Source organism: Chanodichthys erythropterus, chromosome 4, assembly GCF_024489055.1.
Source record: "Chanodichthys erythropterus isolate Z2021 chromosome 4, ASM2448905v1, whole genome shotgun sequence".
Taxonomy (NCBI): domain Eukaryota; kingdom Metazoa; phylum Chordata; class Actinopteri; order Cypriniformes; family Xenocyprididae; genus Chanodichthys; species Chanodichthys erythropterus.
Genome location: NC_090224.1, coordinates 535,051 through 557,547, shown reverse-complemented (window position 1 = coordinate 557,547; position 22,497 = coordinate 535,051). Strand labels below are relative to the sequence as shown.

The 22,497-nt window shown below is 36.7% G+C and overlaps 2 protein-coding genes across 2 annotated transcripts in view; one reads left to right on the top strand and one right to left on the bottom strand.

Moving 5' to 3' along the window:
- mei4 (meiosis-specific, MEI4 homolog (S. cerevisiae)) overlaps window positions 1–5,365 on the bottom strand; it is a 41,309-nt gene extending 35,944 nt beyond the window's left edge. The window contains exons 1-2 of the mRNA XM_067383527.1: window positions 5,335–5,365; window positions 1,834–2,073 (exon numbers count right to left, since the gene is read on the bottom strand). Coding sequence (XP_067239628.1) covers window positions 1,834–2,073; window positions 5,335–5,365 — 271 coding nt within the window. The remainder of the gene's footprint in view (window positions 1–1,833; window positions 2,074–5,334) is intronic.
- Window positions 5,366–8,138: 2,773 nt separating this feature from the next.
- LOC137018830 (interphotoreceptor matrix proteoglycan 1) overlaps window positions 8,139–22,497 on the top strand; it is a 30,030-nt gene continuing 15,671 nt past the window's right edge. The window contains exons 1-12 of the mRNA XM_067383558.1: window positions 8,139–8,235; window positions 9,034–9,258; window positions 10,343–10,509; window positions 10,855–10,886; window positions 11,017–11,057; window positions 11,141–11,241; window positions 13,585–13,734; window positions 15,521–15,579; window positions 15,870–15,890; window positions 17,578–17,756; window positions 17,879–17,937; window positions 20,643–22,242. Coding sequence (XP_067239659.1) covers window positions 8,139–8,235; window positions 9,034–9,258; window positions 10,343–10,509; window positions 10,855–10,886; window positions 11,017–11,057; window positions 11,141–11,241; window positions 13,585–13,734; window positions 15,521–15,579; window positions 15,870–15,890; window positions 17,578–17,756; window positions 17,879–17,937; window positions 20,643–22,242 — 2,731 coding nt within the window. The remainder of the gene's footprint in view (window positions 8,236–9,033; window positions 9,259–10,342; window positions 10,510–10,854; window positions 10,887–11,016; window positions 11,058–11,140; window positions 11,242–13,584; window positions 13,735–15,520; window positions 15,580–15,869; window positions 15,891–17,577; window positions 17,757–17,878; window positions 17,938–20,642; window positions 22,243–22,497) is intronic.

The window sequence follows — 22,497 nt, the reverse complement described above, 5'->3', positions numbered from 1 at the left end:
TTATCCTCCATTGAAAGCAATGAAATTACCATAATTCAAGGTCCAGAAAAGTAGTAAAAACATTGTTACAATGCAGTGGTTCAACCTTAATATTATGAAACAACAAGAATACTTTTTGTATGCAAAAACAAAACAAAAATAACGAATTTATTCAACAAATTCGTCTCTCCCTTGTCATTCTCATACTCTATTTACGGTGCAGAGCTTCCATGTTTATGTCCAATCTCCGGCTCAGTATTGATGGATTTTGTAGGCAGGTTAAGACTGGATTTAGATTTTAAAATGTACTGTAAAGGAATACCAATGTTTTATGTTAAATAATAATAATAATAATTGCATGAATATTTAAATCTGTTCCATTTTGCAGGAAGTTTAAGACTGGATTTAGATTTTTTTAAAAATATGCTGTAGAGGAATACCAATATTTTTTTTGTTTTGTTTTAAAAGCTGTTACAATTATGTTAACAATGTTTTTGTTGCTAAACTACAGGACGTGTTTGATATTTAACAGTGCAAAAGCCGCAAAAGAGACACTGTTCCCCAGGTGGATTTCTGTTCGTGCGCTCCAAGACATGGACAAGCAAATGGGCTTCAGATACGCGCCTAAATGTGTACACATAAAAATGACTAAATGCTTTTTCATTGAGAATTCAAGTAAACACTGTGAGTTATGTCTTAAATAAACATACACAGAAAGAAAATGCGTGTGTAATAGTATATTGGATCTGTGCAGCTCTTAAACGTGACAGCAGCCAAATAAACCTGTCTGTCATTAATGATAATCAAACAACAAATGACAAAGGAGAATCAGTCACTGATCTTGACTGAATAACAAGTAGCTTTAATAGGAATTAATCTATGTTTAATGTGTACAGTAGAGCTATGCAGTGTTGTATGAAGTGTTATTTATGATTTATGATTCATAATTTATTACTTTTTTGTTGTAGGCTATGGATAATATGAATATCACTCTAAAACTTAAAACACTGTTTATTTAATTTTTATCTTCATTCTGTTGTAGTTATTTGTATGCTTTGTTTGTAGTTAGTTTTTTTTTTGTTCTTTCTGTATTGCTGACTGTTTACTTGTTTTATGTAATTGTTTTGAGGACATTTTTCTTACATTAGTTAACCTAGTATTAGTTTTTGCTGAAGTATAGAAAATTGTGAAATTTCGCATTCATATTTAAAATTACTCATATAGTGAAATAAGACTTTGATCATTTCGCCCACCAATAATGGTGTTAAATAATCATGCATCCCTAAGAGAGACCAAGTTAATTAATAACAAGCAATTATTAGACTTCAAATTGCTAATTCTGATCAATGTTTCTGCTATTATGCAGAATCCACAGGAGGTGATGTGAAGAGATTAAACGAAAGTAATTTTTTGTTGTTGTTGTTGCAGATTCTTTGTTACTCACTTTTAGGTGTCTATAAGACCGGTGACTAATTTAATAGTAGTTGCAGTACAAAAAAAGTCACAGCAACATGTTGTGGATATAATTTAGGACAGTGGTTCCCAAACCTGTCCTGGAGGACCCCCAGCACTGCACATTTTGTATGTCTCCCTCATCTTATACACCTGATTCAACTCATCAGCTCATTAGTAAATACTGCAAGACCTGAAGTAGGTGTGTCCGATAAGGGCGACATACAAAATGTGCAGTGCTGGGGGTCCTTCAGGACAGGTTTGGGAACTACTGATTTAAAAAATATATGATTAATTATAGGAAATATTTATAAACTTTCCATTTTTTTTTTTTTTTTTTTTTAGATTTTTCTAATCTCTATGTATTTTCCAGGTCTTAAACAGATGGATATTAAACCTTACCTTGTCCTGGTTTCGTGTTGCTCCTCGTGTTGAACAGTAAGCGCGTGAGCAGCAGCTCTTGTCTGACATGCAGCAGATCTTCATGAAGACCTTGAGCTTTAGACCTCCAACCTTCATCCTGCTGTCTGAGTCGATCAGCCAAAGCTTCAGCAAACTGTCTGGCTCCACCTGATGGTTTGGACTTAATAACAGCCACGGCCACAGCTAGTTTGGAGATTCTTATGTACCAGCTCACTGTTCCTGCAGAGATAATGTAACAATTCACCATAAGCAAGAACTAGTCCACTAACATCTCACACACACACACACACACACACACACACACACACACACACACACACACACACACACACAAACTTTCACAGTTGTGAGATTAGTTTTTGTCCACATTCCTTAACAAATTCAAGCAATCACAACTTAATGAAAATACACATGAACTTAAATAAAAAATAAACACTTGAGTGGGTTCTAATGACCTACTGAAAATGCACTCATGGAGACAACAAATACAACAACACTGATGCAATAAAACATGAAAATAATAATTCTCCTTACCCATTTGGGCTGCAATATATGCTGGGAGCTAGAGCTCCTCCCCCTTCTCCGTAGATACATATTGAAATTTTATTTCAACTTAACACACTCACACACACACGCGCACAGTTATTATTGTGTGGATGTTTATTTATTTATTTATTGCAGGGACTGTTCTGTTATATGTCTTATTTACAGCTTAATAATAAAATATTATAATTACAGTGATAATTAGAATATTACACAAATATAATTACAAGAAATAATTAATTCTGTAACTGGTTTAAAGTTTCACATGAAACTGAAGCCAAAACTTCAATTTAGCCAAAACTTCAATTTCATGTGATTATCGATTTCATTTTTGTGTGGAGTATCCAAAATAAAATAAAATGCATTCATGAAAAATAAATATATTTCATAAAATGAAATATGAAAGCAAGTGTTACTTTTAGTGCCAAGATAGCACAGTCACACAATCTAGTTTTAGCGTTGGCTGACAATGAAGACAAAAAGTACTGTGACAAGTTGTGATTATAAAACATTAATGATTTATAATTAAGCAAACCAGCAAAATGTGATTAAGCAAACCAGTTTAAACAAGTAATTTGATGAGTTTGAGGCTACAGGTTGTCCTGAAAAAAATAAATAAATAAATAATAATTATATATATATATCAGTCCCTCCAGGATTTCGCAGGACTTTTTTTCTGAATTCTGCGGCCTAAAATAACTGATTTTGCTGTGAAATCTCTCAAAATTTGTGGCAATATTTGCGGCATTTCTTGTGTAATTTTTTGTGAAAATACACCAGAGTCAATATTCTTCTAACATTTTTATTACTTTTCTGAGCTCAAGAACCACTGGGCTCTGTAATTTTAAAAAGGAGAATTTCATATGTAACACCAAATAAAACAAACAAAAAATAAAATGTTACATTGCAGTGTTTCCCACAGGATTTTGTGAAACTATGGGGCATGGTTGTCATTTAGAAGGTTTTGTATATTTTATCAATCAATTTTGTATATTTTATATATCAAATATGATACAACAGGCTTTGAGGAACATTTATTTGTTCATCTATCAATCATCATTGTATGCAGTTGCATTGCATTGCATTGTGTTTTGATCCCCACAATAAAAATTATAGAGCTTTCATCATAAAACTAAGCATATCTTCTAACCAGACATATTGTAAGAGATAAAGCGTGACAAATTATATTTCTATGCATTTTATGTAAGTAGTCTGCTGTACTGTTATACAGATCTCATCGATTTACATAAATAACAACTGCAGCAAAAAGCAGTTTTTGCTCAGTTTGGCCTCTGAATAAAATAAGCTGTTTTCCCCCTCTCACCATATCATACTATATGGGCCATAAAATCCTGATGTAACAAATATATGACAAAACATAAAACACATGCAAACTTCTTTTATTTTTTGTCTAAAGGTTAAAAAAAAAAATCTGTTTAAAAAATATTTTCTGACTATTATATTATTTCAAGCTTTACAGGGTTGATTAGTATTTTTTACAATTACAACAAAAAAGAACCTTAAATATAACAGTGGCCTAGTTTTGAAGCAAACAAATGTTTCAAACAGATTAAAGTGCAAAAGAACATAACTATATAGCTACATATATATATATATATATATATATATATAGCTACATATATATATATATAGCTACATATATATATATATATATATATATATATATATATATATATATATATATATATATATATATATATATTTGTAATCACCAATGAAATCTGACAACAACTGTCATATTTTTTTTTCAAACGCTCGAATCACGACAAAAAAACGGTATTTTACTGTCTATGTATTTTTCAGGCTGGATCAAGCTAATGCGCATGCGCAGACCTAAAAGCGCGTCTCGTGCCCATAGACTGTAAAAAAATTCGGAGGCGCGCGTCTGACTGTTTCTATAGAAACCGGTGCTTCTAACGGCCGCTGCAGTGACGCGACGACTTTACAAGTCGGCGATTGGCTCTTATTTAGAAGGCGGGACTTATTCCACCAAATTGCGCAATGTACTTTCTCCCTTTCAAAACAATACGAGTGACACTTCTTGTGTTATTTTATAGTCTTTGATCGATTCAAGTTCAACGCACGTAGTGTACTTCGAAGTGGGCTTTGAATGTATGTTGTGATGACGTCACACGACGCGTTTAGGGAAATATGCGGCAATTTAGAAAAAATTGCAAGCACCTCCGAATTTTGCGGAGTTTGCTTAATTTTGCGGTATATGTAGCTGTTTTTCAGCGTGGACACTGATTGCACTATCCTACAAAATAGTGTAAAACAGTGCAGAAGTGTGTGAAATGGGACAATTTACTAGTGTACACAGTGTGGAGCACTCAAAAGATGTAGTTCCGGCATCTACCAACAGGGGCCGATGGGGACAACACAAAAGACGCCTACTAACCTCTTTCTACTAACGTATCTGTAGCACACACACAAAACTTTCATAGTAAACTCCAAATAATGTATTCTCCAAGAATATGTCATGGAAAACCTGTTGACGACTGGACCCCAGGCAGTCCATTTATGACAAGGTATGATGAACCGTTTCCACAATGTCAACGCACTTGAGGCATTATAATAACCTAACGTCCTGAAGTCAGTACAATGGCACAGCTGCAATCAGAAAATGTCTACATTCGAAATATTGTCTAATTATATTGATAATTAATTACTCAGAACAGTTTTAGGTTTCCCAGTTTAACAGATACGATAATGTGGGATGGCTAACGTTATGCAGACTGCGCATCAATCGCAACATTTTTATGTTTTTGCATTTGTTCCTCCAATAATCACTTTAAAAACTTCATAGCAGTTTTGTCTTGGTACTGTGCCGCCTCAGTACGTTTTTGTAAGGGTTATTAGCCTTTGATAGAATATCATTAACCTGTATCCTGTACGAAACAATCTGAGTGATTTTACCTTGACGAAATGAGGCAGATTTCTCCTCCATTCTTCTCCAAACATTAGGATGTAAATCTGAGACGCTTACATTATGTATACTCATTTTAATAAATGTCACAATAACGTCGAATAAAAGTAATTTCCTAAAAAATCCATTGACAAAATAAGACCTAAAAGACGAGTGTAAGCAGTCAACGCTTAACTGAATAGCCACGCCCTCTTCACTGATACCACGCCTACTCTAATGACTGCGGGCCAAATACTTTCCTTTGAAAATAGATGACACACAGTTTGTCAGCGTCATTAATAGCAAAGTCCTTTTAAGTGTTATTCTATAGTCTTTGTTAATAGTCAGGCATTGTCCAGCAATACTTTGCAGTCAGAGCACATGTGGGTTTTAAACGTACAATCTTAATGTAAACAATTCAGGCCATAAACCGCTAACGCATAACTGTGCAAGACAGTTGTCATGTGGTGTTGAAATCGGCACTGTTTCTCCTGTTAAACTGTCTTTATACTGGTAAGTGACGGATACTAAATAACTTTCATTCAAGACCGTGCATGACATGATTAAAATTCTTTTATTATTATTGGTTTAAAAGTTTTCTTAATAGATTGGAGTGATGGCTGCAAATAATTCACAATATTACCGTTGCTGGTTGCATAGGTGACCAGAAGAAACAGTTTCTTTCAAAAACATACAAATGCCTAAGTGATTCCAATTTTTAGAATGGTAGTGGATACCACACCTAATCTTACTTGAAGGACTTTGAAGTGGATTGAGCAATAAAGCATTGACTAGACAGTGAACAGCTCTCATCAAAACAAGACAGTTCAATCGGATTAGACTTCCTTACAAAAGCCCTTTATCAGGAATTATGTTTACATAGTAGGGTTAAATCAACAGACAGATTATTTTGTTTGTTTGTTTGTTTGTTTGTTAGAGAACTGTAAGAAATCTGTAGTTTTATTCTGAATTGGTTATACTTATGAAGCACAAATTTTGGGGGTTATGATGACAGATTACACACTAGTTTTTAATAAAAATTTTTTAAGTTAAAGCAGTCAGTGTAGAAACTGAGCAATATATAGACAGAAATGGACAGCATCAGAGGCCATTAAAGTCAGAGTAACCCTAGAGTCTGGGCAAGAGTCACGTTGACATCCTCAGCATCTGATGACGTAACCTTTCTGTCGTCATTTGAAGTGTTCCAGTAAATGCTCTCCAGTCTGCACCTCTGATGAAAGTGTCATCCCAGGTTCTGTTGAAGCCCAGGCAAGATCTTAGATAGCACGCCCAACCCCCCACCACACACACAAACACACAAACAAACACATACACACACACACACACACACAAATAAAAAAAAAATCTGCAAATATACTTTCATATGAACTGCAATTTACTATAATATAACATGAATAGTGATAAACGTTAACATAAATATGAAGTAAATGAATGGTGGTAATGAACAACAACTTTCCAATCTGGGGGGACAGGGAATAGTACAAATTATAATAGTACACAATCATCAATGTCTGCAATGAAGAGTCGTTAACTTGTGATTTCACAAATTTTTTCAGCATTATGGTGATGTATTATAACACATAATTATTGCATTATGTTGATGTATTATAACACGTAATGATGCACGCAGTGTTTAAATTAGTCCAATATAAAGGTTTTTTTTCCAGTGATGTCAACTTTGTTATCGTAAAAATGTCATAATGTCTGATTGGCCACTGCTTTCAAAGAGATCAACAGACTTGTCTGTGATAGGCTTCATTGCTCAATGCTACAAAAACACATTGTAAATAGAAACCCTCTGGCGCTCTCCAGAGCGCAAACACAGATACGCACTGGAGTGTTTGTCAAATCAGTTTCGCCAATATGATATTTTTACAGTATCGACTAAGGGTCCTCTCGCTTTCGTTTGAAGGTGCTTAGTACCCCTATAGGCTGGCTCTCGTTCGGCACCCCCTATCATATTGTGCCCTATGCCACAAGCCGGCCATGTGAGGTGGACTGACATTAAAGAAGAACAACCATGAATTAACATGCAATTCATGTGATGCCAAGGCTTTGGTATTTATAGACCAAGCCTTTAGACCGTCAATGGCAGCAGTAGTTACTTCTAACTTTTCTCTACTTATCCCGATCACAGGGGTCATAGTTCAAAAGCAGGTTTTAAACAACCACTACGGTTGATCCCATGAACGGACATCCACTTTTGAGAATGGACACCCTCTTTAAACCCAGCGAGAAGGTCAGCAATCATTTGCAGCTCTCTTCACACATGCATTGACATGAGAGGCATGATTTGAGCAGTACTGTAGTAAACGCTGCTACTTCCTGAGCTCAGAGGCAGTGCTGCTGCCCAACATGAAGTGAGTGATTGATCTGGCACTGCAGCTGACAGACGCTTGAATGGAAAAGCCACTAATTGGATGAGGTGGGTGGGCCACGGGTAAAGCAGGATTATGTCTGAGCATCAGATAATCAGATTATTCCAGAAACAGATCTTGCTTTTTTAACTACTTCACTGTAATCTGTCACACACAATGTCATGCCTCTACACCAAGACTATATCTCTTTCATTTATCTCTACCTGCTCTCTCTGTTTCTGCTTTTTACTTTTACAGTATTGTGTTCTGTGAGACACTGAAAATCCATCTCAACTTCCAGGTTCCTTCATTACCATTTTTGGGGCTCAGTGCTTGACACTAAGTTCTCAGGCACCATAATGGCTTTTTCTGCTTCTGACGGATATTTCCAAGAAAAAGGACTTAGCACCTGAAGGCTTGTGCTGTCTCAATACAGCATGGGGTTAGATGTAAGACTTGAAGTCAGCATGTCTTTGAAATGTGGGCATCTCTTCACACTCTTCTTCTTTATACTATCCGTCACAGGAACTCAAGGTAACAAAGTAAAATTTTATTGCAAGATGTATAGAGGACAGAACTTTTGGTTCAAGTTTGTGAATGGATGATTTCTGCTAAATTGTGCATTAGTATTGTAACTTACTCAAGAGATATGAAATCACTGGATACACCAAGAAGCAAAACATTTTCCAATGTGTAGTAGAATGCAACCAAAATGTTGTTTTGATGAATATATAAAGTGTTTTTCATAGTCAGGAGTATCAAATATTGCCACATAACTGATTATAGAGGCAAATGTGTCAAGGATGTTCTTTTTATTATTATTTATTTATTTATTAGTAGTACCCTCTATTATCAAACATGGAAATTTGGCATGGTGTCTACAAGTTTTGTGAAATCTAGATATTCATCATGGGCCATGCATTAAAAATATACTGGTTTTGCTTTTACTTTGTTAGGAGCTTTTCTATTTATACAGATTTTCTTTTTACAAATTGGTTGCAAAAATGGCCTAAGACATATTTAAAATAAGATTTTTAAAATTAAAATGGCAGAATTTATATAGCTAGAAGCATACAGTTCCAGATTTATTGTCAAAATGTAAATTTGCTTGGTTTTTGCACCAAAAAACATTAATGTCCTTCAAGCATGAGTGCAGAAACAAATCTTAGCATTGCATAATATCCTAGTTTTGGCAAATGACTGTGTTGAGAGTCCATGAGGGCTTTGAGAGCTGATTAATGTCAACCTCCTAAAGAATATTTCACTAGAAAAATGCCAAATTACAATGAAATTACTAACCTATTTCTTTTTTTAAATTTCTTTTTTTTTTTTTTTCCCCAGACAGAAGCAGGCTCAATCCATTGAAGACTCTTCACACTAGCAGCCTAACAAACTTGCCAAACCCACCAAAGCAGAATTCTGGGGTCAGAACTATATTTGAAATGGAAAAGCATCGTGTCAAGAGGTCAGACTTTTTCCACTCAGAAGTGAAAGTATGTCCACAGGAGACAATGAGGGAGGTCATAGCAAGCCATCAAACATTCTACACATTGAGAGGTAACTGTCAAACTTATGTAAAAAAAAAATATCTTGCCTGTTAGAAAGGTTAACCCTTCTTTAATAGTTCTTTAATGGTTAATAGTTCTGTTTAGTACTGTGGCTCTCAACCCTAATCCTGGAGGCCCCTACCTCCCAACACAGCAATTTTGTGTGTCTCCATCATCAAATACACTTGACTGAGATCGTCAGCTCATTAGTAGAGACTTTAACCCTGTGTCCAAATATAGTAGGTGAAAAACAGTATGTGAGCGTCTGAATTAATAGTATTCATAAAACAGCAGGTGAAAACCTACCCAGATGGTGAGATTCTGAAATCATCCGATGAACACTTTACTATCCCATGGATAGAGGCCACAGGAGAGAATTTGTGAATGGTAGTGAAGCAATGCAACGGACAACGTAGGTCATGTGACAGTGACAATGTGGCAGATGGCAAACAAAACCCTACTTTAGCTAAAAACCTACTTTAGCTTGATAATAACATTTTCTTAGAGCTGCTGTAAAGCCAAAACGAGTCTCTGTCCAATCATTTTACTATTACCGCTGTGAAGCTTCTTTGAAACAATCTGTATTGTGAAAAGCGCTATATAAATGAATGAAGATGTAGTACGTCCGAATTTTCATACTACACACATTCATAGTATTTAGAACATACTTTTATAACGGTCGCAAAACAAGTTTCAAACCAAATATAGTACCAATTATACAGTATGCAATTTCAGACATTAGTGTGTCAGGCAAAGGAGACATTCAACTTATGAATTTAAATTCAATTTTATATATATATATATATATAATATAATATACAAATAAAAATAAATTCAAGTTTAGACAAATAGATCTGGTAAGTTGAGAGAAAATATACACACGAGAAAATAGACAGGTATAATTAGTCAAAATTTAAAAAAGTAATTGTCTAATATGAATTAATTAATGAAATGCCTCTGTTGTATGTCTTGATTTATATTTTATTACAATTCAGAAATACAGAAGAATATATTTCAACTACAAAACAGATCCAGAAAGATTTAAATATTCCGTCAAATTGAACACCTGTTTATTTATTTATTGACATTGTCAGTTTGCCAGGAGGCTGTATGGGAGGCTTTCCGGATCTTTTTGGACAGAATTCCCAGCAGCTCAGAGTACCAGAAATGGGTCCACACATGCCAGCACAACTCCCTGTGCATCTCAGATCTCGCCTTGAACTTCAGCCATTCACAGGAACACAGAGACATGGTCTACAGGGTAAACTAATCAATAATGCACAAAATACTATAGTCAAAAGATGTTACATAATTGTAATCTTTGTGCGTTGCGTGTGTGTGAATACACTTTAAAAAGTGGTAACCTGAAATTATTACCTTTAAAGAGCTATTTCTAACTGATTTAACCCCTAAAAATGAGTTTTGTTTGTATAAATTAAAATATTTAGATTGATTCTATATTAAATACTTTTTTGACTTTAAATGTTGCAATTATTAGGTTACCTTTTTTTTCAGTGTATCTGTGTCTATGGGTGTTTTTAGTCAATGGCCAAAAATGTAATGTTTAATCAAAATTCTCTTGTAACGATCTTCCTTTTCTTTACAGAGGTTGAATATGAATAGTGGAAAATTTGAACGGTGAGACTGCACTAAGAATAATGACTATAATTTCATATTCTGAAAACAGCTCCAAATCATCTATAACAAAAATTATGGACCATGATTATTTTAATATTATGATATATATATATTCATTTTATATTTATAGAAATATAAGTGAAGCAACCGATGAAGCACAAGACATGGAAGGTATAGTTGAATTGTTTTCGGTCTTCAGTGAGAAATTTTCAGCATTTTGGTAAGCTGAACTAAGCTCAATTTCTGGTGTTCAGGTTCAGAGGAAGTCCTGACTGAAGCAGCAGTAAATGAATTTGTTCCCACAGCTGAATCTACTACTGTCAGCACTACAACAGACACCTCTACTGCCTTACAGGTTTGGAGCACATTTGTTTGACACTTCATATACTTAATTTTCATATTTAAAAACTGGACGCTGTAGTTGCTAGAAATTCACTTTAAAAATATAGTGACAACATTTCAGTCATTACAAAATGTTGTTTATAAGCAGCCTTTGCTCTGCTGTCATCTTGGGCCACAACCACCAGGTTGATAAGCCTTGGCTTAAGCTTAACATCTAAGACAGATAAGGTAGTACGGATTTGCAACATAAATTGTGGTCTTCAGGATTACTGAGGTGTGTTCTGCTTCACTTTTAGACCTCGGCTGCTACCATTTTTATGGCCTACCCTTGCTAACTTCCCTCTGACTCATTCACTTGGATATACATCATTGCTTATGTTGCATGAGTGCCCCACTACTGACGGAACCCTAGCAATGGTTTTAAATTGAACGCCCCAAGCCCTTGATCACTTGTAGGTAAATTAAGTGCGAGCACTGTGAGTTGCTGTTGTGATGTCACAATCATTGTGATTGTGGTCTATGGAGCTGCCTGAAGTGTACAGTATATTGAGTAGACTTACTCCCTTGGTCAAAATCGAGGGTCTGCCAAAATAAACTTCCATCATCCACTTGACAAAGTTGAAGTTCACAAGTGAATGTCTAAAAGTTGAGTTAAACATAGCCATACACTCAGTCTACTCTAAGTACTTCCCCTTGGGGAAACCAATTGCCATTTTTAAGTGCATTCCACTTCAAGTGGAAAGGGAAAATTTATATGGACAGACCCTCAACCCCTCAATTTTGACCGAGGGAGTGAGTCTACCTATGTGTGCACTTCAGACAGGTCCATATACCACAATGCAATGTGATTGTGATGTCATAGCAGAATGCGTTTAACTCCACCCCACACAACTCTAGTGTATGATATATGAATTAAAAGTGTTCCAGAGGATGTTTTCGACGACTGAGAAACCAAAGACAGTTTTTGAAATGAGCACATGCGTAAGAACAACCCCCCTACCTTCACAGCTCATTTCGAGGGAACGCCTCCCAAAACTTGTGCACGAGTATTGGAACACGAGTGTTTGTTTACCACCAGCATTCGCTGTGTCATGTTAGTGGATTCATTATGTCGGACTCACTGCAGGTAACTCATAATCTGCAGTTGTTACTCCTGACAAAAACATTGCATGTGGCGCCTGTGGAAAGTTACTAGAGCGTGCACGTCTCTCACAAGGAACGTAATGGCACTGATTGACAACCCAGAGGGCCAATCGTTTACGTGATGATCGCGTAAACATCTGGCTGATGTTTTTAAGGACCTATCTAATGCACAGATGATGTATATTGATATTATTCCTTTCAGTGCACCTAATAAATAGTCTTTTATCAGTTAGTAAAGACAGTTTCAAGTAATATTGCAAAAATGTCTAAAACAAAACATCCTCTGTAACACCTTTAATTTGAAATATAATATACTAATATAAAATTACTATATAATATAGTATAATATAATACTATTTGTAGATACATTAAGCTGGCTGTTTTTTTACACAATTATAGTTGATTGTATAATTTGTTTATATTTTATTCAGCAGCCCAAGCATGAATATAAGCCTATAGAATTGTGCATGAAACAAATTCATAAGGGGAAAAATCTAAATAATAAATCTTCTCCATAGCAGATTACAAGTGAAAAAGAGCTTCAGGCATTCCATTGAAACCCATTGCATGGTTTCCACCGTACTGGGTACTTGTGCAACATAAGCAATGGTGTAAGAGCATACAAAAATTGAACAGTAATGCAGCCCTAGTATGGCAGGTATGTTGGGGCAAGGACATTGAGCCTCCAGGAGCAGGATTGGACACTCCTGATCTACACCTCCAAATAGATTTACCTTTATGGTCACAGAGTTGATTGCAATAGTGTAGACATCAGGACCTCTTTTCCAGTGATGATTATTGTACTTGACAGAATGTGCACTCTGTGACCCTTCTTTTTATGTCTGTGCCTATGCCTTTCCACCACACTGATAAATTCACCCTCAAAAACACCTAATTGAGATGATAAAGATGGTCAGTGTCTCATCACACCTGGCATCTAAAGTGATCTGCCAGAAACAAAAAAGGGAGAGAAGTGGTGAAAGGAGGTGGCATGTTACGGAGCAGAAAGTTGTGAACCATTTGCAGGTATTTGAAATGTCGATTTTGTTCTGTAAGAGACCTTGGCAGCATAAACATTAGAGGAGAAAGAGGTCAGCAGTGATTGATACTTGCTAGGATCAGCTGGGTCTTTTGATTTGTGCCATAATGTCAAGGCAAGATGTTAAGATGCAAGTTATACATTGTTGCAATAGTTCTTGTGCTACATTTTCAGGAGTTGGATCTTCATAATGTGGTTCCAGAGCAGCCAGAACATCATGTCATAGAGTTCAGCGTTACTCTGGTGGACTATGGGTATCAAGAGATACTGAGAGATGCTGATTCACCTCAGTTTCATGACCTGTCACAGCATCTTCAAGATCAGGTTTGTGAAAATGACCAAACAGTGATCCAGAATTCAGTGTTTTTGAAGACTCAAAGAAGGTTCAGCAGGTTGAGAGGACTCATGAGGGTTAGACTAAGGGATCAAGGGACAGAATCTAGGGGTGGGGGGAGCTGTTCAGAATCGGAAATTCCCACAAGCCAAAGTGCGACCGTGCTGTGTCCGAGTGAAAACTAAAACATTGATTCATCTTCATGTCGTTCAAAACCTGTTTGCATTTCTTTCTTCTATGGAGCATGAAAGAAGATATTTTAAAGAATGTTTCAAAAAAGAACTCTGGACTTTCCACTGACTGGTCCAGAAGAAGAAAGAAGTGCATACAGGTTTGAAAAGACATGATGAATTGACAAGATGTTTGGATGAACTACCTCTTTATTACTTCTTGATATTCACACAAAATACACATCAAACCTCTGTTACCTGAACGAAATTCTATTCTTGTTAACTACTTCTTCTAACTTACATTCTTTCATAACATTTTTTTACTCTTTCTCATTAACAAGAATAATGAGACACAGTCGGATGTAATCAGGGATAAAAAGTCTGGGAAATGGATTATGGGAGATGTTGTCCATGGTGGAATGACAAAGGTCTGGGGAGGACTGCCCTTTGGTATATATCTTGGGCACACCAACTTGTGATCGTGATACATATATAGCCTAAATTACACCAAATCAAATGTCTGTTATATTTGAGTGGAGCAAGTAAATTCATTTTCTGTGAAATAATCACTGCATTTACTCCAACAGTGAATAACAAAATACATACAGTACATGGTTGAGTACATAGTGCATAAGTACATAGTATGTGTCACTTGAAACAAAACTTATGTTTGAATCTCAACAGCCGTTTATGAGCACTCTACAGTCTCTGGGCTCATGGTGTCCTGGACATCAATATTTTAATGATTCCGAAAAGAGAAAGCTAACTGAGATTTTGGTATGGAGATTAGGATCATGATTTTTGGGGAAGTGTTACAGCACACCATGAGTATACATTAGTGTTACACTTTATTTTGATGGTCCCCTTTAGACATTCTGTTGACTATGAATAATGTTGCACCTGCATGAAAACTAACTCTCATTGGGGTATTAGTTGAGTATTAGAGTATTAGGGGTAGGGATAGTAGAATAAGTTGACATGTAGTTGCTTCCTTGGCTCAGATTATTCAACAATGTTGTTGGAAATTTCATGTTTTGTGAATCTGTTGGAGGCTTTCTATTCTGTCTTGACAATGATAGATTGTGCTGCCTGGCAGTATTGGTTTATACATTCGGCTATGTTTACAGTATGATTGGCAACCTATGGAAGCTTGTTTCTACCATGGAATTAAAAAAAATACAAAAGACTTTTTTTCTCACAATGGCAAGTTTGTATCCTGCAATTCTTACATTTTTTCCTAAGAATTGTGAGATATAAACTGGCAATTGTGAGTTATAAAGTCCAATTTTGAGGGGAAAAAATCAGCTCTCAATTCTGACATTTTCTTGCAATTACGAGTTTACATCTTGAGATTATAAGAAAAAAGTCAGAATTGTGAGTTTACATCTTGCAATTCTGACTTTATAACTAGCAATTGTGAGTTTATATCTCAGAATTCTGTAAAAAATATTGCAGGATATAAACTCGCAATTATGAGAAAAAAGTCAGAATTGTGATTAGTAAACTCGTAATAAGGTATAAAGTCAGAACTGCGAGAAGTCACAACTGCCTTTTTTTATTCAGTGGTGGCAACATAAGAAACTGCATGCTTGTCTGTTTGTTGCAGATGCAACATGTTTTTAAAGACCTACCTGGATTTATGGATGTCCACATCTTAAAAATTAGGTAGGTATACTCAAAAAAATTATCTTCTGAATTCATCATCACTTTCTTTATAACAACAGCAGTGACCAACTGATCACCTGAGATCTGTATTGCTAAAATACAGATTATATCTGTATTGCTGATCTGTATGTGAAAATAATGATTTACATTCACACTGACATGATTGTATCTCTATCATTAACTACTCATATTTCACTAGGGAAGTGTTTGTATATATATATATATATATATATGATTTCTTAATGCATTTGATTTAACTTTCCATCTTTGTATCCTTTCCTACATGCAAGCGAGGCGGAAGAGCCTGAAAGGTAAAAGTTACATAATATAATGTGCTGTGTGGAGTCTCTGTATACTGTCCTTAACCTTTAGTTTCATCCATGTATTTCTTGGATATACAGTGGTGGTCAGAATTATTGGCACCCTTGGTAAATATGATGAAAGATGACTGTAAGAATAAATCTGCATTGTTTATCCTTTTGATCTTTAATTAAAAAAATTAGCAAAAATCTAATCTTTCATTGAAGGAAAATAATTGAAAGTGGGGGAAAATCACATTATGAAATAAATGTTTTTCTCCAAAACACGTTGGCCACAATTATTGGCACCCCTCGAATTTTTAATGAGTAAAATATCTCTGAAGTATATTCCCATTCATATTTACTTTTTTTAGCACACCAGGGTGATCATGAACATGAAACTGTCCGGCCATGACTTCCTGTTCCATGGGAGTATAAGCATGAGGAATGTGCAGCAAAACGATTGTTGAGCTTCACAAAATAGAAAGTGGCTGTAAGAAAATAGGTAAAGCATTGAAAATCCCCATTTCCGTTATCAGGGCAATAATTAAGAAGTTCCAATCAACTAAAGATGTTACAAATCTGCCTGGAAGAGGACATGTGTCTATAGTGTCCTAAATTAATGCATGGTGAGGAGGATAGTTTGAGTGGCCAAAGACTCTCCAAGGATCACAGCTGGAGAATTGCAGAGATTAGTTGAGTCTTGAGTCTCAGAAAGCCTAAAAAATATATCAAACAGCACCTACATCCCCACAGGGGATGTTTGGGAGGGTTTCAAGAAAAATCCTCTACTCTCATCCAGAAACAATCTCCAGCATATTCAGTTGTCAGACAAGACTGGAACTTAAAACGGGACCGGCTTCTATGGTCAGATGAAACTAAAAAAATAGCTTTTTTTGCAGCAAACCCACCAGATGGGTTTGGTGCACATATGGAGAAAAATTACCCCATGCCCACGGTTAAATATACTGCTGGATCTTTAATGTTGTGGGCCTATTTTTCTGCTGGAGGTCCTGGACATCTTTTTCAGATACACGGTATCATGGATTCTATCAAATACCAAAAGATAAAAAAAAAAATCAAAACCTGACTGCTTCTGCAAGAAATCCAATAATGGTCCGTGGTTGTATCTTCCATCAGGACAATGATCCAAAACAAACATCAAAACCAACACAAAATTGTGTCTCTGAGCACAAAATGAAGTTTTTGCCATGGCCCTCAGAGTCCCCTGACCTGAACCCTAAAGAAAATGAGTGGAGTGAACTGAAGAGAATAAGCACCAACATGGAGCTGGGAATTGAAGGATCTGAAGATATTCTGTATAAAGGAATGGCTTCTTATCTCTTGTCAGGTGTTCTCCAAACTCATCAGGCATTATAGAAGAAGAGTCAGAGCTGTTATCATGGCAAAGGGAAGTTGCAAAAAGTATTGAACAAAAGGGTGCCAATAATTGTGGCCAATGTGTTTTGGAGAAAAACATTTATTTTATAATGTGATTTTCCCCCCACTTTCAATTTTTTTCCATCAATGAAAGGTTAGATTTTTGATCATTTTATGAATTAAAGATCAAAAGGATAAACGATGCAGATTTATTTTTTTACAACCATCTTTGATCATATTTATCAAGGGTGCCAATAGTTCTGACCAGCACTGTAAGCATCTGCTACATAAATGCATATTGCTATATTGATTTCTCCAGGGCTGGAGGAATATCTGCTGTCTACTCAGCTGTTTTTGAGACTATTGTACCTACCCTTGCTGATGAAAGTCTTGGCACAGATGTTTCATCTACAGGACCTCACCTGAAGGACATGATAGTTAAAGCACTGAGCAAAAAGACCTCTCTCCTTGATCTTAATTCACTGACATTTGAAACAGGTACATGGACAAATAAAAATGTATTTCCATGTACAATTTATTTAAAACAAAAGTCTTGTTTGATTATATTTTACAATTCTGTCACAGTTTTTACAAGTTGTGTACAAATTTTCTCTCATCAGGCAAAGACCAGTCCTCAACCAGAATGCCAGTCACTGAGGTTTCTGAACACATAACTAAGGTGATAATGTAATATAATTAAGCAATAAGGTACAAGAGACCATTCTATATTGTCATGGTACAAGAGACCATTCTATATATAGTCATGGCTAAAGGGGCACAACTCACAAAAAGTGCCTGAATGCCTTCTATATTGACAATATAGTATAGCCTCAAGTGCTTTGTTTTAAATAGATACCAAATAAGTGATAGATGCTATTTACACCAAGTCAGAAAGTATACTTTTACTTAAGTATACTAGTATTACTTTTTTTTTTTTTTTTTTTACAGTCAAATGCACAGCCTTGCAAAGTATACTTCATTTGACTTGTAAGCGTACACAGGCGTTTGATGCATGCACAGTTTTGAGCAATCTCTCGCAATGAGTTACAACCCATGTTAACATCTTTGTATTCTTTCATGCTAGTGTTGTACAATGAGGGTACTTTCTAACCTCTTTGCACAATCTCTCATCTATGTAGGCCTCCATTGTCGCTGTAGCTAGCATGTGTTCTGGGGTGCTTCTCAATTCTTATTTGTGCATCCTCGTTTCCTTTCCTTGCTTCCTTTCCTTGCGTCTTAGCTCCATCCCTCCAGGATGGAGAAGTAGAAGGACGCAAGGAAAAGACGAGAGGACGGAGGAATTGAATCAAGTGAAATGATAAATCCTCGCTCCCTTTAGCGTCACTTCAAAGCACCATCAGCTGCGCTCGAGGGATCTACCCACATGTTGTTAAAGTTTGGTTATTTAAAAAAAATATAATAAATATTAATAAAGAAAGATGCCTAGTTGAAATATATGAGATATAAAGTTTATTTAATCTGTAAAAGTAAAGCATACATTTAAATTATTGTGACAGATAAGAAGGGGGAGGAGAATTTATGCGTGTGTCACGTTTCTCAATGAGAAAGACTTCCGCAAAGGATGCACCTGTGTATCCTCGCTCATAACTCCTCAGGAAGCCTCCTCACTGCTCGTTCCTCGCCTCCTCGCGGTGCAATTAGAGAATTGAGATGTCCTTCAAGATGGCTGAGCTCGATTGCTTTCCGGGTCATAGGATGGAGGACGGAGCAGCGAGGAGACGAGGAGGGATATTGAGAAGCACCCCTCGTCTGTTCTGTTCATGCAGTTTTTCTTTGACTACCTTGTGAATTGATGCCCCCAGTGCACGGTTTCCACCTTGTGGATAAACTAATATCTGCAAAAAAGTTAAATGCGCATGTGCGACCTGTGTGTAGTTACAAAAGTCCGGCGGTGCACATACAGTACGCACATACTCTTCTTCTGATGAAATTCGCATCACGTGTACTGTACGCTGACCCTTGCGTAGGTGTAAAAAGTGAAATATACTTTGGCCTTAAGTGTAAATAAGTGTACACAAAGTATAAATAGCAAAAAATAGTATTCTCTTTGCACTTAGTACAGATAATGTTAAATGTTATTTACTCTAAGTGTAAATGGTGATACATGCTATTGATGCTGCCTTGTTGGGACATTATTTGTCCCTCTCCCTAAAGCCCTTCCCTACAGTGATCCCTATTCTTACCTGATAAGCACTTTATTCCCACTATTAAATACTTTTTAAGCACTTTATTTCCACTTCCACTGAATACTTTGTTATTATCAGGATTTCTTTTGTACTTTTGTCTGGCTCAATCAGACAATGGTGGGCGGTTAGTGTAAATAGCCTCTACCAACAGCAAGGCGGGCTATTTTCACTGGGTTTAAATAGGCTTATTCGAAGAAGAGCATTACTTGTATGCAGATGTACAGCAGCCACAGTTAAAGGATTCAAATAAAATTTTCCTGATAATTTTTCTCACCCCCATGTCATCTAAGATGTTCATGTCTGATGTTCATCTAAGATGTTCATGTCAAGATGTTCATGAAAAGAAATTAAAGGTGCTAAAGAGGATGTTTTGTTTTATACATTTTTGCAATATTACTTGAAACTGTCTTTACTAAATGATAAAAGACTATTTATTGGGTGCACTGAAAGGAATAATATTAATATACATCATCTGTGCATGAGGTAGGGCCTTAAAAACATCAGCCAATCATTTACGCGATCATCACGTAAACGATTGGCCCTCTGGCTTGTCAATCACTGCCGTGATGTTCCTTGTGAGAGACGTGCGCAGATTGGCCCTCTGGCTTGTCAATCACTGCCATGACGTTCCTTGTGAGTGACAAGCGCGGCTGCGCACTCCAGACTCTTTCCACACTCCACAGGAACCGCATGCAATGTTTTGTCCGGAGACAGGAGTAACAACTGCAGATTATGAGTTACCTGCAGTGAGTCCGACATAATGAATCCACTAACACGATACATCGAATGCCGGTGGTAAACACTCGTGTTCCAATACTCATGCACAAGTTTTGGGAGGCGTTCCCACAAAAGGAGGGTGGGGGGGGGGGGGGTTGTTCTTACACATGCGCTCATTTCAAAAACTCCGCATTTTCGCATTCTTCAAAAAGCTTACGCAGTACTTCCTACGCCTTCCCTATGCTACTTATGGAAAAAATGGAACTGGCGCTGCGTTCGGTCCGTAAGTAGAATAGGGAAAACTACCTATGACAAGGTTTTTCATATCCATATTTGTCCTCAAAGCATATATGCTCAACACCCCTTCCCTCCCCCTTTTGTGTTACTTATTTTACAGAGTATAACACTAGCATAACATCTTTAAATGCAACAACATAATTGTACACCTGTTAATTTTCAGTCCTCTGATCAAGGTTCATATGGTGACATCCATTTTCCAACAAAAGGAATCAAGGTTCATCTTTCATCAGATGGTGATGAGAATGTTTTGAAGACCATTTTAGACACAGAAAGCACCACAACAACAAGATCAACAGTTGAACCTGAGAATGAGCCAGTCATTATACACCAGCTTGAAACTATTAAAGGGGAAACTGGTGAGCTCATAACAGAAATTTTTCAATTTCCACCAGTAGAGGAAGCTCCTGGTGAGGATGGTAGCAAACCAGTTGTTATTGTTGATATAGACAACAATCTGGCTCCAACATCTTCAGCTGCTACCTCAACATTATCCTCGAGTGGAGAACAGCCTAGAACTACAGAGAAACCTACACCAGATAGTGACTTCAAACTAAACACAATACCAGAAGATGACATCATGTTTAACCCAATAACCACCACCCACATTTTGTTCACCACCGCAACAACCATTAGTCCTGGGTCCAAGCAGCCAAAGTTAGCTGTCACAACCGACTTCACCATCACCCTACAACCTTCAACTGAACCAATTGATCCAATAACTGAAGTGACAGATTCTAATGAAATTCCAGAGGTGCCTAACACAGGAATGGCAGTAAAGGAGGAAGATACCAAAGTGGTGATGGCTGAACCAGATGAAGAGTCTAAGTCTGAGGATGATTTACCCAAGGTAAAGGTTGAGACAACAGAAACTGTAGAAGTAATTGGATCTGAGAAAGTAACTGAAGATACTGTTATTTTAGAAGATCATGTATTACAACCTGAAGAAGTGACAATGTTAACAAAAACTCAAACAGAGTATAGCACATTAGAACCTGTGAGAACAACTGTGGTACCAGAACCAGAAGAAGATGTAATTGGAAAATCAACTAAACAGGAATTTGCAGAACAAGAGGTAAATGTTTTAGAGGAAGAAACAGAGATCATTATAGAATCAAAAGATGTTGAGGAACATAAAACTGATGAGGAGATCAAAGTGAGACAAGAGGATGATGTTCAGGTAACTAGGAAGCCAGGAACCGAGGCAGTCCAACCTGAGGAGGAACCTCGTTTAACAGAATTTAAAGAAGGGGATGAGGTGGTGGAACCTGAAAGAGAAGCTGATGTTGTTGAATATGAGGAAGGCATTAAAATTGAAGAGCCTGATGTGTACATAGCAAGTGAAGTCCCCAAACCTATTGAAGGTTCAACAGAACCTCCTGCAGAGATGATTAAGATTAAACCACCAGAGATTTCTGTGACAGAAATGTACCTTGTTGAGAACATTGACTATTACCAACCTGAAGGTGGTGATAATTTGCACTTTGTGACAGATAATAGTGTTCAACCAGGGATGGACAGTGGTAAACCTGAACATGTTGAAAACTCTGGGCTTGAGGATCAAAAAATTGAGGAAGTTCTTGAGATACCAGATATGGTTATTGAGGACAAGACCACAGAACCAGAAGTGGCTGTTGTTCACCCAACTGTATCAACTGCCTCAGAATCTCTACTTGAAATGATCACAGAATCAGCTTCAAAGAAAGATGAGGATTTACCATCTGTTGTTGGAGATACCGAGGAGCCACATCTCATGGATATAGGTGAGAGAGCTATGCTATGTGTGTTTCTCAATAAAAATGACTGAAGATTTTTTTTAAGACACTGTATGTACTGTATGGCAAAGTTTTGGCTATCATCTGAAACACTGGAGACATCCATATAGTTCCCTTGCACTGCGACTCGCACTGCATCTAGCGCTATGGGGAATGCCTCTGTGAGAACCTGTATCTGAAACGCTACTACTAGTGCGACCTGAGCACACATAAGGGGTGCCTAGAGAACAAGTCATCCTCTTT